Source organism: Leucoraja erinacea, chromosome 30 (assembly GCF_028641065.1).
Source record: "Leucoraja erinacea ecotype New England chromosome 30, Leri_hhj_1, whole genome shotgun sequence".
NCBI classification, from domain to species: Eukaryota; Metazoa; Chordata; class Chondrichthyes; order Rajiformes; family Rajidae; genus Leucoraja; species Leucoraja erinaceus.
In genome coordinates, this window is record NC_073406.1 from 8,229,099 (window position 1) to 8,251,784 (window position 22,686).

Sequence of the window (22,686 nt, forward strand, 5' to 3'; positions counted from 1 at the left end):
GGAGAGATTGAACTGTGACTGTCAGTTTTGTGAGGATGATGTAAAGGAATGTATGACTCTGTTCTTTACGTAATAAAAAGTCAGCACAGATGATTGGATTAAGGTGCAGGTCATCGTTGATCCCATTGAATGGGAAAGCCAGTAAAAGGAGTAAAAAAACAGCTCACCCACCCTTTCACCAGGGACAGCTAAGGCCCAATGTGTCACCCTGAAGTGTTCTCAGAGGGTTAGAAGGCTGATGGGATTGGGGGAAATCCATCAACAATTCTATCTCTGACACCAAAAGCCATTCCATCAACTCATTACGCGTGCATGGATGCAGGAATGTTGGATCGACCTGGACTTGGATGCCATCTGCAGTAGAATAACCTGCTTGCTCATGCCGTTGTCATGAAGAATGGACATTTGGAAAGCCAGTGAGAAGTTGCTGGGCTTGTGGGCCTGTGGTCCCAATCTATAAATAAATACAAGCCTTCTTGTTAAAGGCTCGGCGACATCTATTCCAGTCGCCGAGCCTTTAACATGAAGTACACGTCGCAGCCCAACGTGCAAAATTGATTTCATTTTAATCTCAACTAATTTGAAAATCATTGAATTTGTCTGAGTTTGGGATCTGAATTAATCACAGATGTTTAGGCTGCAAAGCTAATCAGGAATGTTTGCTGTGAATTGTTTGTTGATTAGTTCAGTGAAAACTGCCAGAGAAATCCAAGCCAAATTAATTATTTCAGAGTTTTCTGGGAAATGTTTTGTTCAAGTTGATGGAGTGATCTGTCACTCTCCAGAGCCCAATGCTAAAAACCAAGACCTACCCCAGGGCACCTGTTGCAATGCCTATTTAACAGAGTTTCTGCTCACCACAGTGTTGTGACTGAGATTCTTTAGACGTCTCCATTCAAAACTTGTCTATTGCACAGTTGATTGTAGGATAAAGGTGTCTCTACTCTGAGCTAACACTGTGACCACATTATATGGTACTTGAATCCCAAGATTGTTAAATTGCTTCCACAATGGAGGTAAACATTTGTCATGCAGGTCAAATTAGGTGTCATGTTGTGAACGATGTTACTGCCTGTGAAGCTAATGCCCATTAGAAGTATCACAGTAGCACGCATGGGTGATTTACCACCATTGCTGCAAGATGAGTTTGATGTTCAAGTTACCCCCCTATATTCTAACTCACACAGCAGAACATACAACCAGAAGAGGTTATCAACTAGTTTGAGATCAGTCACTAATGATGTCTGTTGGCTTGTACAGTTCCACCAAGCTTTAGTGGTCTCCACGGTGCGTTAAAATTCTTGAAGTCCACAAGGGGTTTTCTGCCAGACGCTGAAAAACTGCAGAAACAAAGAACAGCAAATGCTTGTTTATAACAAAGATAGACACAAAGTGCTGGGGTAACTCAGTGAGTCAGGCAGCGTCTCTGGAGAAAAAGGATGGGTGGCGTTTCGGGTCGGGACCCTTCTTCAAACCCGGAGTCCTGACCCGAAACATCACCCATCCTTTTTCTTCAGAGATGCTGCCTGACCTGCTGAGTTACCGCAGCACTTTGTGTCCATCTTTGCTGAAAAACTGTATCTTGACTTTTAGCATAGTTGGTACATATTTTGGAATGCAGCGTAACTCGGAGAACAGGCAGAGGGTTCAGAAGGGGGGGGGGGGGAAGAGCTGTCAGAAGGGGGGGGGAAAAGGAAGGGATAAGAGCTCTTGTGCAAAGATTAACCCTGAGTACAGTTCTGCTTGCTCAATCTCATGGATGGCCAGTGTGTGGGGAAATTGGTGCTTCATTAAGGATCAGCTCAGTAAAAATATCACCACCCCACTAGCAAAGTATGCTGAGGACCACATTGCCAGTTGCTGTCTAGGTCATTGTGGCTATGAGATGTTAGGGGCGTGATTCCTTTAAGGCTAAGGCAAGAAACATTTGCAACACCTCTCAGCCTGCTAACCATTGCTGCACAAGGGAGAGGTAGGTCACTGATATACGCTCTAATCCAGAAAGGTTGAGTGCATTTAATTCCATCTGGGCAGACGCCAACAGTAAGAGCAAACTAACAGCTTTGGGAGATTTGCAGCTTCCCCATGACACAGAGTGCCACTGACAATGTGCACGTTGTCTTGAAGGTGTCAACGGCACAAACCCAAAGGGATTCCAGCCCCTCGTTTGCAGTTAGTTTGCGACTAAGCACGTCACATTATGATCTCCTGACAGCAGTCAAAAGGTATTCATCCTGATGCTGTCCAGAAATGACATGTTTCTGAGTCTCCATAGCAAACCAGAGGGTAACTACTTTATGACAAGGAATATCAATGCACAATCCATTCAAAGGTAGGGCAATGCACATTGAATGGATGCCATGTCACAAGAAACGTGGTTGACTCGAGATTCATGGTCATTTCCTGCATGCTCCAGAGCCTTGACAGAATAGTGGTGAACCTGTACATTGGGCAGCAGATGGGTCCACACAAGAACACCAGCCCATTTCTGCCTGGCCTATGTGCCACTAGCCCACGTTACCAATAAATACCAGCTTAATTTTCCATTCACCAACAAGCCATGTCATACCTTGCCTCATGGCCTCTGCTTGCGACATTTCTTAAACAAAGGGAATTATAAAATAAAAATTCCTAACTTAGAAATCAAAATCTGTCAAATTGCCGACTTGCCTGTATTGCCTTTGTTCAGTTACTCCGCTCGCATTTGCCTGCACTAGAGTTGCTGCCAGTTGCTGCTGCATTGCTGCATGCAAAGCCCCTGCTGATTCCGCATGGGTTTCTCACAAACCTGTCATTGCATTAATTGTCCATATCATCTGACCACATCAGCTGTACAAGCCCCATCCAAATGCCCCATCTATGGCATCTGCAATTGAGCTCTTGCAGAGCCTCATTCTCCTTCTGCTTAGCCTTTGCTGCAAGTCCAGTGCTCAGCGTACGTACCCTCTGCCTCCACTTTCATCCCCAAATTCCCTGCATTGCAGTGCACTGAGCTATTGGTTGTGAATGCCAAACTATCCACAATTGTGCCTTGACCAACACTCGATTCTTACTCTCCATGCACCTTTTGGCTGTCAGAATGGACAATGGTACAAGTGAAAGAGGGTGGGAAGGAAAGGGAGAGAAAGACTATGTTTGATTGTGGGATGCAATGAATTGGAAGATTGAGAATGAGGTCACCATCTTCCTCCACGGTCTTCCCTCCCCATATCCCTCATCGTCCCCAGACTCAGTAGCTCTCACACAAGTGATGTCCAACAGGCTTCTGTGTGGCAACAAGATGATGGAACGGCACTTTACCTCTGCTGGTTAGCTGTTGCCCTGACTGTGCACTGCCTTGTCCTGTGATAGAGAGGAATGTGCCTCAACACAATGTGATCTATTTGGATAGTGCAGCTACACGTAAATAACCTGCTGTGTGTGCAAGCTATGAGATGTGTTTGTGTGATGTTGCACCAAGTGTGGGAGAATGTGGTACAGATTATGAATAATAGGCTCCAGGTTTGATCGTGCAAAGTTGCTGATGAGTGAGTGATAAGGATGTGGTGCACTGAGAACTGTGTGCCACTGCTGGTGCTTTTGATGGCATTTTAAGATGCATTCAGACTTTGATTGTTGATGTGAGGCAGCATCAAGCTTCTAACGACAGGATTCAAGTTCTCAATGCTTGAATCCTGGCATTGACTCCCACCTCAATGTGTACTTGTTGCCTTCTGTGTGAGGCTAGGGGAGCACCCACTCCCTCAACCCACCCTTTCATTGCAAGCCCCTCCCTCCCCTCCTGGACCCAGGCCTTGATTATAATACAGGAGAGCCCCAGAGTATGCTCCCTTCATTGCCATGCCACTCTTAAATGTTTCCCAGGTCTGCTGCAGAATACACACCAGCTCCTGCCTCAGAATGCCTTCCCTTCAAGAGGCACAAGTTGACTTAAAATAGCATTGCCTTGTCTTAATTGGTGCTAGCCACTCACAAAATTGGATCCCTGCTTAGAAACACACCAATGGAAAGGATAACGCCCATCTGGGCTGCAGACTGAATTTGTTATAATTATCAGACAACACAAACAGCAGACTACAAAAGATCACCATGCAGGTTTTTTGAGGACCATCCGATTTAGCCCCCTCTGTTTTTCAGAAGAATTCATATTTCTACATGAGTAAGTCATTATATTCAGCGCTAACTTCCCACGATCCAATGCCCGTGACATTGCCAATTTATGAGCAAGATTTTTTTTTTTGCCATAGGTCTAAGTCCATTAGGAATGAGGGTTGCAGAAAAATCAATTCCACCCCATTCCAGCCATCGCTCGCCAGGCTTATAAATTGTTGTGGTGTACGCCTTCCCACAGCTGTTCAGTGGCAAACAGCCTTCAAATTACAGGATTGGATGGTACAGAGTCTTAAAGCAGCTCTGTTTGTTTTGCCTCCAGTATGCTATGAATGAATCTTTTAAAAAACATACAAATAACTTATTTATGTGTGTCCCCCCCCTCCGAGTTTTACCTGCAATGGCATCTCGGAAGTTTGTTTTTATTTCCTGCAGGCACCAGGGTCCATTCCCCCACTGTGGGCTGGATCTCAGCTCAGTGCCTGGTCAACCCGATGTCCACCACCTATTTCTCATCTCCCCATGCCTGGATCATTGAATTGCTGGTGAAGTATTGCAGTGACGTTCTGACAGCACTCCTGACTTCAGAAGGCCAGCAAGCGTCTCCCGTGTTGAGCTGGAATTGGTCACATGTGGGCCAGCTTTACTTCCCTAACGATCCCCAGAAGATTTATTTTCACAACAATTGCCACAGACGACTGTGGGGGCCAAGTCAACGTACATTTTTAAGGCGGAGATTGACAGATTCTTGATTAGTACGGGTGTCAGGGGTTATGAGGCGATGGCAGGAGAATGGGGTTGAGAGGAAAAGATAGATCAGCCATGATTGAATGGTAGAGTAGACATGATGGGCCGAATGGCCTTATTCTTCTCCTAGAACTTATGAAGCTTTCATAATTACTTCTGCTTCCAGTTTTTTTTTAAGTGAAGTCAAATTCATGGTGATGATCAATTTGATCTTATTCTTGACCGATTAGTAATCTTGGGATATTATCCTGCTGCCTGTATGATTGCAGATCTAATTGTACCAGTCTTGGGATTTGAGACCAGGGTCACATAGGTTAAAGTATAACTGATCGCATCACTCCATGCCATGACAATGATAACCATGTAATTTGCACTAATTTTTAAAACAGAGTTGTTGTCTTGTAAATATAAAAGACTTGAGTAGCCTCTTTCTGTGCGATATCATTCTATGGTTGAAGCCTTTTCCCGACATTCTGTTACCTATTAACCAACAATGTTACTGGTTATTCCTTTGTTGACATGTCCTTGGTTTATAAATTGGGTCTAATATCGGTAACATAATGTTGTTCTTTTTGTTCCCCTCTCTTCCTTCAGAGTGAAAGAATTGAGAAAGGCCAAGGAACCTGAAGATTCACAGAAGCACCCCATAGCAATGTAACATTGCTTCCTGACTGTTTTCTTTATGTTTATATCAGAGACATTTACAAAGATCACTAGAGATTTGGGAAGATTCGCAACACTCTCATCGCAACAAGGCTCTAGAAACTTTTTTTCTCTCGACCACATCGGCACTTTTATGGAACTTTTTTTAAAGAAAACGAAACAAGGCGCCATAGAACTTGCAACTTATTGTTTTAAGAACTTGAAAACTAACTTGTAGAATGAAATAACCTCTTTACCAGCCTGGTGCGTAGTACTGTAAACTTGTGTCAAGGTTTGCAACACAAAAAAAAAGGGGCTTTTTTTGTCGGGATTAAGCAAATGTATGTAGAGATATCAAAGAGTGAAGAAAAAAAGCAGGTCAGTGCATTGAGGGGAGTGTTAGTCTGAAAGGAAAGGTGATGCACAGCTTATGTGGACCCTGAGCCAGGGGGTCACGGGTTTTGCACGTTCTGGTGGGTGTGATCACGGCCACCCTGCAGTGATAGGGAGTGGTCCAATACTAGGCCTGGGACTTCCTCTCTTCGAACTTCTTCCTTGCTTTCATCAAATCCTGCTGTTGATCCATGCTGGGATTGAACACAATGCAAGGGTAGGAAGGAGGAGGAAGAAGAGTTGGAGATGAGCCCTGTCTCCAGATGTTGGATGCAAGCAATGTGCAATTTGCCAAATGGAAGTGGCCTGTGGCTACATATAATCTGCTCGTTCAGTTAACTGGGCAAGGTGCCTGAAATCTGATATATTTTCCTTGCCCGTTCTCTCCTTTTCTGACTAGAACCCTCCATACCAGAAGTACTACGGTCTTAAAAACTCTCTTAAGGACCAATGGTAACTTCTTGGGGCCAAACAAAGAGAACAGCTTGAAGCTATATAATTTTATTTTCTGTATATTGGTTAAACCTTGTGGATATTTGGTGTGTGTGCGTGTGTGCGTGCATGTGTGTTTCAAACCAACCAATGTTTTGCGTATCTTTCAGCCCACTTTTGGTTGTAAACTGTGAAGGAAATCAGAAGTTTTAACAGTTTCTGAAGTCCCGGAGCCTTACTGTTTTGGAGATACTCATCACTGTTAGATCAGGTAGCAAGCTGGGCTGAATGTCCCAGTAAGCTGGAAGTCACCTGGCAAATCTGCACCAGATTCAGCCTACTAGGTAGGGTATGCACTGCAAAGAAAGGTGAATAATTACTTGCAAAAGGCCCCGTTCTCAAATATAGGTATTGTCCTCACTGATCTGGAGGGGCAAACGTGAACTGACAAGTCTCTGCTGTTGGAATAATAGTCACAAATCGAAAGAGTTCCTTGCAGAATACCTTGTGCAATCTCTAGCGTCAGATCCGTTATTCGTTAGTGGGAGTTGGTGGGCTGGTTGCCTGCTGGGGACATCACAGCTAAGAACAGACCCGATGGAAACATATATGCACACTTTTCCAGCTGGGTTGACTGGATCCTGATTGAGAGCAGCAAAGCCAACTGGTTTCTCCCTTGATCCCATGCTAACCAGGAAGGACCATCGCATACCAGAGTCTGGGTAGACTTAAATGTGGTTTTGTTTGGAAATCTGAAGCCCGCGTGAAAGCTGAGCCGCACCAGGATTGAATGCCTCAGAGAGACACTGAGTTACACCGTCAGAGAGCATGTCATCTCCATGCCTCCAGACTCCACGGAGATAGGTCACTCCCAAGTTAAGTAATTATGTGCAATGTACAGTAAGTGGATTTATCACATCTTCATCTCAATCAGTGTATTCTGCATTGATGGACTTTGGTGGGGTGACCTACACTACACAAACAGCATGCAGTGTATAGAGCCAGCCAAGTATTCATTACCCCCTCAGGTGCTACATTGATATGTGTGGGTCATTTAAATAAGTTTAAAAATAATGAAATGATGGAGTGACTGTGTGTGTGTATAAACTTATTGTTGAGGTTTTTTTTTAATGTCTTACCAGATCTTACGAGAGTTGCTGGAACTGAGATTTTAAGATGGTGGTTGGGTCACCTGGTGAGATACACCCAAAGCTAACACAGGAGGCCCTGGCATGTCTACAAACATACCCTTGCAGTATTCCCTGTATTGCCCTTTATCCCTCTCTTCCCCTCTCCTTGTCTCGTGAAGGGCGTTACTGCTACAGGTCAAGCCCCAGGTGCTGTCCATGTTCCAGGCAACATGTAATTCTCAGCTAACATCTCTGTAACCAGTCTATCTTAAATTGGCTGCTGTGTTTCTTTAAATATGACAGTGATGAAAAGTAGTTAATTGGCCGTATCTCGGGACATCCTGAGTTTGCTTTATCCAAGCATTCATTGTTTGGAGAAGAGGCTTGGAATTGTCTGCGGTGTTGACATGTGGAGCCCAGACCTTTGACTCCAAGAAACAGTGCAAACTGACCGATTACTTCCGTTCCTGTCTCCATGCTGGCCAATTATCAGTGTTACGTTGATTTGAAATGAACCATGAGGGACATATACTTTCATCAACAGTCAACAACGAGCCTGGTCCTCCCAAGGCCAAAGGCCAGTGTGAGGAGAGAGGATTTCAATTTTCCCGAGTGTTAAAGGCTAGTAATATGAGATTGAAGCTGGCCCTACTTTTCTATAAACAGAAAAGGCCTCCCAAGGCCAACAGTGTTGAAGGTGGCACAGCCTTATTTTCCAGATTGCCTGCCAGTTGGGGATGTTGAAGAAAAGCAATGTCTTTTATTGGACCATCTAGTTTGCTGTTGCAAAAGGGGCAGGAAACTTGGATTAGGTTTGTACTGAGATACAGACAGAAACCCAACCAACCCTCCATAAACTCATTATTGATCCATTATTGAACCCTTTGCCGTGGTCAAAGTAAAACAGATTGCTGCCCACTCTATTGCCATGAGCTGATTTGAGAAAATCATGCAGTTTTATTCTTCTTAGCTTAGTTTTAAATTACTGTGAACTAGCATAACAGAATGCTTCTTGAACAATCTGAGCCATCTAAAACAAAATGCTTCTGGTGGGTGGGGGGTAAACCACATCAGTATTTCTAGTAGAGGGTAGATGTGTTTCTACTATGCAATCGTGCTGTCGTTGGCAAACATTATTACTGACAGCTCAGTGCATCAAGTTGTAAAGCAAGACCCTTGCCCAAATAACATTTCAAACTAATGAACAAACAAAATTGACCAAACTGACTCCCTCCATCTACCTTTACCCTTCAATTATACCTTGTGAGGCACCATTAAAAAGCTCCCCTGCGGTCTTTATTATGTTGCTTCACTGGCTGCATATCATTAAAAAAACATTGTACTGTCAAAAAAAAAGTCTTACTCTGCTTCTCACCATTGAGTTCACAAAGTACAAGTATCTGCTGCACTTCGGGCCATGGCAGGGTAATGACCCTGTTCTGTCTGTCATCATTGCAAGCTGAGGAGGTGCCCAGGTGCAGCCCAGGTGTGTTGAGGTGAGAGTACCTCACCACATTTGTTTGCGATTGAAATGTTCTCTCACTGACCACAATACAAAGACAAAGGGAATGGAGGGGGGTTGGGTTTGCTGACAATGGGGGCAGGAGGTTCCACATAAGCTGGGTATTAACCTTATCCAAAAACTCCCGAAACCTTTCTTCCTCAACAGTCACTGTCACCTTGCTCGTGTCCTGTCACATCCTGCACTTTATTTTGCCTTACTTTATAACTTTTTTTTAGTCTGAACTTTTTTTTAATATATATATAATATATAAATAGTTTATTTAAAGCTTTGATTATTTAATTTATTTTCTTTTGTTCTTTCTTTATTTCAAAAAGCATTTAAGCTTTTTTAGCCTTTCAAAAATAGGACAATTTTTTTGTGGGGTCACATTCATTGCCTTGACATCGTACAAGACAGTAAGGTCTTGTATGATGTATTCTGCTGGCCAGTAATGTCCATATTCTTGGCTACTGTCAGTAACCTGGGTGGACTCTGTATATATTGAAGATCATGATAGGGAGATGAATGAAAACAATGAAAAAACGTGGGATGCCAACAATGAATTATTTTACTGTGAGTGGTTATGAGATTGGTAATGGCAGAATGGGAATTTGTATAGTTTTATCTGAATGAGCTAGCAATGTGGATATACTGTTTGTAAATAATGTATATATACTTAAAATGATGGAGAAAAAAAACACCAGAGATATGTGCATGACTGTAATGAACAAAAAAAAAACAAAAGGAAGTATTAGAAGCAAATGACCTGTAAAATGAAAAAAAAATCACTGTAAGAATTCCTTATTTTAAATGTTCTTTAGAAGAACATTTTTGCTAAAGCATGATTACTTGCAAAAAAACTACTGTACTTAGAATTAGAAAACAGACAGCAAAATGATATAACTGAAAAGTTTATGTTTACATATTTCTTTTCTGTTTGGCTACCAAGACTTATCTCCTTTGCCAATGGGTGCCAAGTAATGTGAATGCTGTATTGCTAAAAGAAAAGACACAACATTAAGTTATAATCTTTGCTGAGCAGGTTACTGTAAGGATATAATATATATATATATAGCATTATACCATAAATCACTCTTTGAAAAGAAAGATTAACAGGCATTTTTATGTTAAATACTGTGTGATACAGTGGAAAATGTTACACACATAATACACACATACATATGCATACAAATACACGCACACATACAGGACACAATAGATTTTGAAAAAAATATATTACATAAATCAAACTTGACAGTAATGGAAAGAATGTCCACTTCATCTGTTCATCTGAGATTAGACAAACAGGTCACAACATTGCACAAAAAAAAATTAAAAAAATAAAATTCTAGAAAATGCAAAGCTTTGTTGCACACTGCAACAACCCAGGGACATATGCTACGACAGAGACTCCTGGGGTTGCTCACAATTGCATGTGATACTAGTGTAGATTCTCCTTTCTTTTTTCTTTTTTTTTTGTCTCTCTTTTCTTGCCCCTTCCTTTTTTTTCCCCCCCTCTCTTTCTTCCTCTACACTCTCTTGTTTTGAACCTTTTTGATTTCAACCTTTTGTTTCAATTGTTCCTCTTTTTGTATGTCTGCATGTGAGAGTGTCACTGGGTCGTTTAGAATCTTTACAAGGGATAGCCCAGCTGCCAGAGTCATGCAAACATTTTAAATTCCCCGTCAAAATTATGTAAGATGTTTTTGAATGCTTTATAATCCTTTCTGCTGTAAATTAAAAAAACAAAGAAAAATCTCTCCATGTTAGTTTGTTAAATTTATTTCTGAATATATATATCGTTTGATACTTACTAACTTTCTCGTTCCCTGGACAGCCTTTTGACTCGCGGCACCAAGGTGCCCTCCAATGGATTGGTTATCAAACCATTTCATTCTGGTTTCTTTCCTGTTTCTTTTTATTATTGCTCTTCCCTGGATATCACTTTCCTGTCATTGGTCTTCCTTTTCCTTCTCTCGACTTCCCCTTCCCTCAACCGATCTTACTGTTTGCTTTTCCCCATTCCCTGAAATGTCTCCTTTACTGGCGCTCACCTTCCCCTTTTTCTTTCCCAGCTGCGTGCAACTTCAGTCTCCTCTCACACCTCACCTGGCTCCCGAGTTCCACCTCCAGTTGATGGTGCCTGGAGGTTGGTTCTGTTTCTCCATCATTGCCCCAATCAAATGTATCCCAGATCCAATATTTCTTTAACTAATGAGCAAAATTTATATCAAGGAAAATGAAAGGTTTCCATTTTATTTATTACCTCCCCATGTCAATCACGGTGTGCCGACAATTGGTGGGTCATTTATGGGGGTACGTGCAAAATCCTGGAAGGTTAAGAACTCCACCTTCTTCAGTGGGCCATGATGAAGAAGGTCAGCAGGCTGTTAGACGACTCGTGCTCTCACCACCATGTGTCCCTTTTACCATGAGAGACTGTGGATCATGATCAGATTGACCTATTTCCACCGCATCACAGACTGACCATCAGATTGAGTGTTATGGCTGCTGTTAATCCTCAGTAGTGTCTCTTAGTTTCTGGCCTCAGTGTTGTTCTGCCATGGTCCCGTGCTTTTCTGTGGCGAATGAAATAAATACTTGTCTGGCTGCACACAGTTGGTCCTGCACGGGTATATGGTTAAATGTCTGACTTTCTTATTGTCTCTCTCTGTCATTGTCTCAATGGGTAATTGTCTAATTTCCGTTTGTGCCTCCCTCTACCTACAATGTAGGCAATTCAGTATCACAGGACTAGTGTATGTCCTTTTCCAGCCAGGTCCTCACACCTCTGTGGGACTGCCTCATCTTCCACTGGCATTATTTGCTCCGAAGAGTTAACTACTGACGAGATGTCACCCCAAGTGTGTGCTTCCTTCCTTAAGGTAGTTCAAGCACATTATTGTTCTTGGAGGTTGAATCGTTAGCTTGGCCTCCTACAGAACAGGCTAACTCCTTGAAACATGGCTAGGAGCAATAAAAGATGGACAAGGTAACTTTAAATGAAGGATGGAAAGCACTCACTTCAAATGTAAATAAAATGGTAGACCTCGTTCTTACACCTTTGAAAAGGACAAAACCTGGAACATTGAAGACAAATGTGGGCACTGGAATCTGCCCAGCAATAGAAGGATTACTATAACATTTACCTGAATAAAGCAGTGAATCAAAAGGTGGTACTGATTGTGGTGGAGGTACAGTGCTGGACTCGGACAGAGCAGCATTGCTGTCAAAAGGAGCAGTGATATTTTACTTTTTGATTCTCCTCCTTCATAATTGTAATGGCTTATTTGAAGGCTACAGGGTTCAGGCCACGTTGGTCATCTTCCTGCCATTTTTGGCTGCAGCAAGCGCGGACAAGATGATGTATCAGAGCTGAGAAAATGTACAGTGAAATATTGGAGGCTAACTCAGCATGTTGTCCACCAGCCATTGAATATTCAGTTCATCGGCAGAAATGACAGTCGGAACCACAAACTCCCCTTGCCTCATCTATAAAACAGACCATTGGAAACTGCTAACGTAACATAAGGAACAATGGAGGAGCTGAACATTTGGCTTGGCATGGCACGACAATAATCTCAACAATAAGTGGCATTCACAGAGTGAGTAAACTTCGAAGAGAGTCCAACGCATCCAACTCAAAGGTACACAAAAATGCTGGAGAAACTCAGCGGGTGCAGCAGCATCTATGGAGCAAAGCCTTGGCTACTTCATTACTGGCTTGCAGACTGACTGACTTTAGAGATACAGTGCAGAAACAGGCCCTTCGGCCCACCGAGTCTGCGCCGACCAGCGATCACCCTGTATACTAGCACTATCCTACACACTATGGACAATTTACAGAAGCCAATTGACCTACAAATCTGTGCATCTTTGGAGAGGGAGGGAACCAGAGCACCTGGAGAAAACCCACGCAGTCACAAAGAGAACGTGCAAACTGCATACAGACAGCACCGGTGGTCAGAATTGAACCTGGGTCCATGGCGCTGTAAGGCAGTAAGTCTATCGCTGCGCCACTGAGCTGCCCCTGCATTCATTGGTATGGCTGAAGCCGGCTGAAGGAAGACAAAATGAGTGCAGCCCAAATGTTAAATGGAAATGTAATTTTGAACCGTGTGACAGATAAAAGTTAATCCACAGCTCTGTTGTGTTTTCACTTCTAATCTAGTTCTTGAGCTACATGGCGGTTAGTTTTATACAGGAACCAGCAATGTCATTGGGATTCCTTTGTTAACAATTTGCTAATCCAACAGCTACTACAACACATGATATGTATAAAATGTCAGCTTGCATTAAGAACCTGTTTTGTGAGAGAGTACTGTGTCTGTGAGATGTGTTGCCAGCTGATATGGTGAGCACTGGCCTTCAAGCCAGGCCTGCTCCAGAAGATAAGGCATGACAAAGAATGTTTCTCATGATACCAGTTATTCGTCTGGACTGGATTTCAATCATCCAAAGCAGTCAGAAGAAATTTCTGTTTAAGTGCCTCGGGGGAAGGAGGGAGACAGCAAGTGTGTCCTACCTGTTAAATAATTTATTTATTCGCATGACAAGCAAGATCATGTGTGGGGGAATCTAGATCAAGTTTTTAAATCATTCGAGAGTAACGTCAGGAATCTATAACATTCTGCAATACGTACTCACAAATCCATTTATCATCCCCTTTACAATGGTGCTGTGTGCAGGTAATGTAACAAGAGGGCCATGAGTTCAACCTATCGATACACGAGAGAAAGACACCTTTGAAGGTGAGTTGGATATCATTCCATTTGCAAAGACGTTTGAGGTTGTTCATTTGCTTTTGGACTTCAACACACGATACATATAGCCTGCTGGTAGTGAGGCATTGGTAGAAGTTGACGGCCGTTGCACTAGTTAGGAGTGGCCATGTCTGGACTTCATTTAACATGACTGTCAGAAAACATGTCATCAGCACTAGCCCAGAAAGCCCTCCTCCCTCCAATTAATAGGCTCCACGATTAGGTTACACGTCTGATAACATATGAACATCAAAGTTGCGAGCCGTATAATTAAATTGAATAGCATTGTGATATAGCGTATCAGCACAAATTGCATACCCATCAAGTGACACAGTGATGAGTGGGGGCCTAATCTGCCCACCAGGAGGCTGGTGATACTGGGTGCAGTGATGGATTTGTTCCATAGATTAGCATGTCTAGATCAGCTGTAAAATTGATGCTGTGTTCACTTCCCACTGGTAAAGTGTCATGCCTACAGAACTAATTTAAAATCACCCCGCTAGAATCAAAGAATATCTTTTGGCCCATTGTTCATGTATTATCTTACCTAATTCTCTAGCTCTTGCTCGATAACTGTGGTTTTTACTTTCCGTTCAAGTATTGAACTAGTTCCCCTTTTGGAAATTACTATGAAATCCTTCCTCTATTCTGTCAGCATAGTCCAGATCAGTTTATTCTGTTAAACAATGCCTGCATGACACACTGCTTCTTTTTCTCTTTATCTTAAATCTATTATAAAATGAATCAAATGATGAATGATTGTCCTCTTGAAACTGTTTCTGGTTATTCACTCTGCTGGAATGAGGGGAAATCTCGGTCTCGGATGCGTGAGGCGGTTTAGTTATGCTCAATGCTAACAAATACCTTCAAAAGCAAGGTTCGGACGCCACGGGACGAGATGAAAAGATGAAGAAACATGAAGACTTGAGCTCTGCCTGTCAAAACGCAAGTGAGAGACGAACCTGGAGGTGAGTTGGACATCAATAGATTTCCATTTGCAAAGACGTTTGACGTGTTCAATTGCATTTGAAATCATGACAGTGTTTACAGAATCTTTGCTCATTGAAATTGTTGTGAGCAATTTGTTCACTGCATTGAGAAACGGGTAATCTACATTGGTGCATGAGAGAATGGAAAATAAAGAGGCTAGGGTAATCAGTACAAAAATTCCCAAACAGGTATTTATTAAAATTTACTGACTTTGAATTCTTGGGGTGAGATTCATATTTTTTTTTAAAACAGCTCAGTATTTGTGGGTTAATTCCTGGATTATATATCCTGAGCTAAAATCGAGTTTGGGAACTAAATTTGGTTGAAGATAGATTTGGAAATAAAAACCATCAGCAGAAGTAACCAGTTAGGAACCCAGCTGGATGCCGGAGTGACCTTTGGACAAAAGTCTTGTTAGGGTCTCTGCCTAACTCCAGTTTCATGTCACCATGATAGACACAAATTGCTGGAGTAACTAAGCGGGACAGGAAGCATCTCGGGAGAGAAGGAATGGGTGACTTTTTGGTCAAAACATGGTTTCACCATGGTTGGTCCAACTGAAGTGGCCACGTATTAGCAGCGAGCAGAGATGTTGCGTTACTGCGTCGCCAATCTTGTGCAATCCTGACTTCCACTGTTGTCTGTGTGGAGTTTGCATGTTTTCATGTGACTTCATCAATTTCCTCGCACATCCCAAAGATGTGTGTGTTTTGGGGGTCAATTGACCGTTTTAAATTGCCTTCAGTGTGTGGGTAAGTGTTGGAAATGTGGGAGGAATAGATAATAGGAAACTTAGAGCAAGTTGGGAAGGGCTCGATAGACTCAACGGCCTCCTCCTATGTCGCTAGGGAAAACAGAAATAGGCAACATGGGCAGCACAGTGGCGCAGCGGTAGAGTTGTTGCCTTACAGCGTCCGAGATCCTGGTTCAATCCTGACTACGGTGCTGCCTGTATGGAGTTTGTACGTTCTCCCCGTGACCACGTGGGTTTTCTCCGAGAGCTTTAGTTTCCTCCCACACTCCAAAGATGTACAGGTTTGTAGAAGTGTAAGTGTATAAGTGTAAATTGTCCCTAGTGTGTGTAGGATAGCGTTAGTGTGCGGGGATCGCTGGTCGGTGCGGACTCGGTGGGCCGAAGGGCCTGTTCCCGTGCTGTATCACTAAACTAGTATCACTAGTATGCTGTATCCACTAAACTTGTGGGGCTGCCCCCCACAAGCACCTCACCCAAACGCACCCCACCCACACACTCCTAACCCCACAAACACCGACAGTGCACACACACATCACCTCCCCTCCCCCCCATCCTGTCATCTCCCACTGAGAGTTAATGTTTAAAATCTCAGCGGTGCGTGATAGTTTACAAGTTGAAGCCAAATCACATACAAGTTACGATGCCTTTCCTGATGGCCAAAATATCTCCAAGTGTTGCAGAGGTTTGGAATGCAAAACACAGCTGACACTGGGAGGAACTAATTACAAATCTGGCAAATAGTTCTTCGTTAAACAGGGCCTTCAGCCCATTGAGTCCGCGCCAACCAGCAATCCCTGTACACAACCACTATCCTACACACGAGGGACAATTTACAACCTTTACCGAAGCCAATTGACCTACAAACCTGTACGTTTTTGGAGTGTGGGAGGAAACCGGAGCACCTGGGGAAAATCCATGCGGTCACAGGGAGAACATAGAAACTCCGTACCGACTGTACCCGAGGTCAGGATCAAACCCGGGTCTCTACCTCTCCACAACTGCCACCGCGGTGTCACCATGCCAGCTTGTCACTGGTAACTGGTGACCAATGAAAATCAAAGAGGATGGAGATTTTAATTTAGCCATTGGGCTTAAAATGATGTTTAAGAGGGAACTGCAGATGCTGGAGAATCGAAGGTTACACAAAAAAAAGCTGGAGAAACCGGTACAGCTTGTGGAAAAGGAGGAGGAGCCTGAAGGCACTGGTAAAGGGGAGGAGGCAAGGACTAACACCAGACTCCCCAAACGGAATATGAAAAGAGAGGTCAGACGGAGTGGGAGAGGATGGAGATTTTAATTTAGCCATTGGGCTTAAAATGATGTAGCTCATTGTCAAAATCTTAGCTGTACCCTCAACTTACATATCAGTTGTAGCATCTACGATCAAATAGTACATTTACTGATTGCACAAAAGCAGTGAATTTATTTGTCACATTTAGCACAATGATTGGCTTCCTAGGTCTAGGCATAAGTTCAGGGGCGACCGTGCCTTTGCGGTTGCAGCTCCAAGACTGTGGAACAGCATCACTCTTCCCAACTGGACTGCCCCCTCCATCTACTCTTTTAAGTCGAGACTTAAAACTCATCTTTACTCTCTGAGGGAGGGCTATATGTATGTATTTTTGTATGTACTTAATCTATGAACCAATGTTGTATGACGTTAGTACCTCCATCAATGCAAAGCAATTTGGTCAACGAGAGTTGTTTTTTAAATGTGCTATAGAAATAAAAGTGACTTGACTTGACTTCCTGTATTTTTAACATGTGTAGATGGGGCCACGGTGCAGGATTTCACGATGGCACTCCAACAGCACGACACGGGGAGAGACAGCCTGGATACTTCTGAGCTCTGGTTAGTGTTTGCCTCCCTGGATACAGATGTTACTGTCAGGGAAACATAATGAAAAGGACTTTGGAAACAAAAGCTGCCGTAAACACAGGAAGAGCGGATTCTCCAGAGACCCAGGTACAATAACACCCGTCCATATTTCCATGGCTTTCTTGAACTTATGCACTGCATTATTAACGAGTAACAATTTTACACAGTTTTATCTCTTACATTACTTCCTCACTAATGTTTGTTGAAATTGCCACAGCTCAAAAACCATCGGCTTTGATTTTGAATTTGTGTAACAGGTGAAAGTAAATTAGAAACCTGACTGTCATTGTCTGATATAACTTGTTTTCTGTATCGGTCTGTGTGAACGAGGTGTAACAGTCTGCAGAATCATTTCACACATTCTGCACGATTGCACTGGTGGGATGAACCCATTCTTCAGGTGACTTTCACAGTCACCAGTGAATCCTGGTTGAGAATGGCGGCTATCTCCTCACACCAGAGGGGGCAACACCTTCTTGTGATATCTTCCTGTGCACCCTTTTAAAAACGTCTCAGCTACGTGGCTTCAATGTTGTACTGAAGTGTGGCTTTGCTGCCAAAGTATGGCCCACATCAGAGGTGTGTTCTTTCAGTTGGGGCATCTAACACCCCCTGCCTGCTCTTTCAGGTGGATGTAATTGATCCCATGTCACTCCTTAGTAGAGTGAAAGGCCAATGCTTATCGTTCAATCAATATGTTTAGTCTTTGTTGTTTCAGCACAATGCTGCCTGTGGGCAGTTGCTGTGTATAGATCTCATGTCCTGATCCTGCATTACAACAGTAACGGGAAAAAGTGATTCAATGGTTACCTGGAGATCACAAAAAAACACCACGTGAGTCTGACACAGACATGCTTCAAAGGTAATTTATTTGTCACATGCAACTGCAGGGTGAAATTCTTTTTGCATATATTACACATGCAGACGTTGCCATTTTTGACGCCATTATTCAAAGTCCAATCGGCCCGCCGCACGGTCTATTGGAGCAGTTCCCGCAAACACACGTCCCTCTCCTCGCCCGGCCATCTTTTTGTCCCGTGGGCGTTTCCTGCAGCTGACCTTGAAGGCGCTGGTGGCATTAACCCGGTTCACCTTCCGGTGTTGTTTCATTCTATGGTGCCGAGCAATTCTAACGTACTTAGCTTTACTCTGCAGAGGCCAATTCTTTATCACAGCACTTCAGCCAACATTCACAACCAACGTGTTTTGAATTCCTGCAATAGGGTTTTACATTCATTTTGCTATTTAGTTGAGATGGTGGTTCATGATGTCCTAACACTGACCTTGACAGAGCTCCTTCATGCAATTATTACCATTTTAATTATACATATTTTTAGAAAAATGAGAGAAAATACTGGAAACTGGGGTGGCACTTTTCAACATTTTCAAATTTAATTTCAGAATTCCAGCTTTCACGATGTTTCGCCTCTACATTGTTGGAATTCCTTTTCCAAATACACTTTGGTCCTTTTCCACTCAAACTCAATCATATTGTGTGGTGTTTCTCTGGCACATTACCAGCCTATTGTTAGTGTCTGCACTCAGAGAGTGATAGGAGGTTAATCACAGGGCTAGCTGAGTCACAAGACAACCAGATGAACCCACTTACCAGCAGAAATCCCTGGATCAGGGACAGCAAGCCTGGAATGTCTGTTAAACTTCTCAGGGTTGGGGCTCAAAGCAGCCTAACCTCCAGTGGCCAGGCCATTTCAGTCATGGGGGAACATGATTCTCCAAATCTTCCTGAGGTTGAACATTGTGGTTGAGATGAACATCCTCCATATTACAGATCCTTGCTCAGTTCCCAAATGGCCATATTGGTGGATGTTTCAATACAACATTCAAATTCAGAGTAGGGGGATTGAGGACCAGAGGACACAGGTTCAAGGTGAAGGGGAAAAGATTTAATAGCAATCCGAAGGGTAACCTTTTCACACAGAGGGTGGTGGGTGTATGGAACAAGCTGCCAGAGGAGGTAGTTGAGGCTGGGACTATCCAATTGTTTAAGAAACAGTTGGACAGGTACATGAATAGGACAGGTTTGGAGGGTTATGGACCAAGCGCAGGCAAGTGGGACTAAAGTTAGCTGAGACATTGTTGGCCGGTGTTGGCAAGTTAAGCCGAAGGGCCTGTTTCCACACTGTATCACTCTATGACTATGACCTAGCCACGGAACCATCATTACACGTCTCACACACCCATCTTCCCTTAACCAATTGGAAATCAAACAGACTCATAATTACCTGTTTGGATGATGTCACGCTTTCTAATCTGCCTAATACTTTTGTAAGTCATTAAAGAAAATCTATTGCATCTTGTAATACCAACACCAGTTTGCCTCAATGTGTGTTTGGAGATTAATTCCTGGAGTTTCCAGGGCAGTCCTGGAGGGGCAGCGATGTAAAACTTAACCACTCAGGATAATGGCCATTATTAGTCAGGGAGATGAATAGAAAACCAGGGAGGTTATGCTCAACTTTATACACCATTGGTCAGAGCTCAGCTGAAGTACTGTGTATGGTCCTAATCACCACAAGATAGGAAAGATGTGACAGAGCTGGGTGAGTGCAGAGGAGATTCACCAGGATGTTGCCCGGGATGGAGTGTTTGAGAGGCTGGGTCTGTTCTGCCTGGAATGAAGTAGGCTAAGAACTGAGCTATATAAAAATTGCGAGGGGTACAGATATTGTAGACTGCAGGCAACCTTTCCCCATATCAGCTAAAAACAGATAAGACAAGACAACATAGATTTAACTAAGGGGAAAGAGATTCAGAGGGGGTTATGTAACATCTGAAGGGAAATAATTTACAGTACCTATGTGGTTAGGGAGTTGGACTAGTTAAATTGCTTACACAAAGGCAGAATGAACTTGATGGACCAAATGACAACCTCCTTTGCTGTAGACATTATGTTTCTGTAATGGGGTGGGTGTACCCAACAAACAACATTCTTCCAGCTACGGAGAGTGGTGCTGCAAAAGATATGACGTTGGAGAGTGGGGCGGATAACAGTACTCGGTGGAATCATGTTCTTTGTGCAAGACAGCCATGGGGAAACTTGCTCGTGATGTTTCGGTGGGCCGAAGGGCTGTTTCCACACTGTATGTCTCAAAGGGGGGAGGGGGGGGGGCACAGTGGCACAACAGTAGAGTTGCTGCCTTACAGTGCCAGAGACCCAGGTTTGATCCTGACTACGGGTGCTGTCTGTACGGAGTTTGTATATTCTCCCTGTGACCGTGTGGGTTTTCACCGGGTGCTCCAGTTTCCTCCCACACTCCAAAGAGTACAAGTTTGTAGGTTCATTGGCTTCAGTAAGTTGTCAAAATTGTCCCTAGTGTATGTATGCGAGTGTACGGGGTGGTCACAGGTCGACATGGACTCGGTGGGCCGAACGGCCTGTTTCCACACTATATCTATAAAGACTAAAGTCTCCTTAATGACATACTATATTAGTGCCTCCACTCCAGGGAATCCTGCATTAGCAGCTGATCCCTTGCCTGGCTGCTCCAGTGAGCTAAAGGAATGGTAGGTCATTTCCTGCCTGAAGTGGGCCCCGACCTGAAACATCCCCTATCCATCTTCTTCAAGAATGTTGCCTGAGTTACTCATGTCTTTCTTTGTTCAAGGCTAATCAAAGGTGTCCTTGTGTGTAAACCAGCATCTGCAGTTCCTTGCATCCACTAGGTGATATTCTCTCCTTGTACATGGAGCTTGTTGACTTCCATAGTGGAGCTGGGCGCCGCAAACTCCGCGATGGAGTTGACATCAACAGCAGCAATTCAGAATGATCTTTATGCGAGGGAGCTGGAAGTGACTATGACCTGAACCCTTCGTGGCAGAGTATTCCAGGCATGTAAGTGAGTATTTGCTTTGCTTTGTAGGAGGTAACATGTCACTTAGGACTGTCATTCTGAACTCCTACCTGCTCATTACAGAAGTTTAGTTGCAATTCTTGATCTCTATACATTTCTGGCTGGTAAAACCTCAGGCGATGAGCCACCTCCAGCAAAGTCCCTGTGGCTATCCGAGATGCCTTGAATGCTTATAGTTAATTTCCATCTTATCCAACAAAAGAAATGTTACCTGTAAACAGACCTTCTTTGGAAGTAAGTTGTGAGTTCAGGTAAGTCTCAAAGGGTGAGGGGAGAGAAGCCTTGATTTAAGTGAGAGCAGCATGCAGAGTAAGCAGTAAGGCTGCAAAGTGCTTCCCTGGCAGAGAAAGCCATTTGTGTATTGGCCCTATTAATATATTATTTCAGTGGACACAGGGTTAGCAAACAACGACAGGAAATGTGAAGGAATTTTATACCAGTCAGGGGTTGAATTTCCTGCCTGGTGCCAAGGAGCGGGACAATACTATTCCAGTCTGGGTTAAGCCTCTTTTCAACTGCACAGCAACTTTTTCGATATTTTCACTCTATGAGAAGGAATCAAAATTTTCGAATTTTAGGTGGAAACATCCTGTTGAGTAAACCTGTAGAGATGTTTTGTTCCTATTGGGGAGGAGAGGGTTGACCAGTTAACTGAATATGATCATGGCAGTGTCTATCACGACAGGTGGCACACCTCAGTCATGTGGAATGTCAAGAATTAAAAAAATCCTAAATCTACAGACCAAAGATTATAGAGGTGCTCCTCTATAATCTTTGCTACAGACCGTGTTGATCTGAAATAAAGCAGCAAGTTCTGGTGAAGGTTCTTTGACGTGTAACGTTAATTCTTAAACATTTTTTTTTTACAGATGCTGCCTCACCTGTTGAATGTGTGTAGTGCTCATTAGATTGTATTTGTGTCAGTAAGAGCAATACCCAAATCTCCCACTCTTTCCCCTCAGCACTACATGTTCACAAACACAGGTATCCAAATGTCTTACCTCATTTCTACAGATGTTTTATCTTTCCCCTTCCAACTCTGACAACATTCCTCCCCCTGCCTTGCTGGACGTTGTCTGGAGCAAAGATCAGGAGCACCCGAGTATGCTGTGGGGGGGGGGGGAGAGGGAGGAGCAGGGAGAGGGCAGGACAGGCCAGGCCCGAGGTGGGCAGAGGCCGAGGGCGGGGACGAGCAGAGGCCGAGGGCGGGGACGAGCAGAGGCCGAGGGGGGACGGGGACGGGGACGCAGGGGACGGGGACGAGCAGAGGCCGACGGGGACGAGCAGGGGACGGGGACGAGCAGAGGCCGAGGACGGGGACGAGCAGAGGCCGAGGGCGGGGACGAGCAGGGGACGGCCGACGGGGCCGAGGACGGGGACGAGCAGAGGCCGAGGGCGGGGACGAGCAGAGGCCGAGGGCGGGGACGAGCAGAGGCCGAGGGCGGGGACGAGCAGAGGCCGAGGGCGGGG

At 43.9% G+C, this 22,686-nt stretch overlaps 1 protein-coding gene and 1 long non-coding RNA gene across 7 annotated transcripts in view; one reads left to right on the plus strand and one right to left on the minus strand.

Annotated features, from left to right (window-relative positions):
• Positions 1 to 10,779, plus strand: part of camta1a (calmodulin binding transcription activator 1a) — an 810,948-nt gene extending 800,169 nt beyond the window's left edge. For 5 of the 6 annotated variants that reach the window (XM_055659354.1, XM_055659356.1, XM_055659355.1 and 2 more), the window contains one exon: positions 5,452 to 10,779. In XM_055659354.1, the coding sequence (XP_055515329.1) occupies positions 5,452 to 5,484 (33 nt within the window). In that variant the 3' untranslated portion in view covers positions 5,485 to 10,779. The remainder of the gene's footprint in view (positions 1 to 5,451) is intronic. The other variant, XM_055659360.1, reaches the window with a different exon arrangement.
• Positions 10,780 to 18,195: 7,416 nt separating this feature from the next.
• Positions 18,196 to 22,415, minus strand: LOC129711603 (uncharacterized). Its single transcript, XR_008725870.1, has 2 exons — positions 22,218 to 22,415; positions 18,196 to 18,558 (listed from the first exon to the last, which is right to left on the minus strand). It is a non-coding gene; the product is annotated as an uncharacterized LOC129711603 (long non-coding RNA).
• Between the last annotated feature and the right edge of the window lie 271 nt (positions 22,416 to 22,686).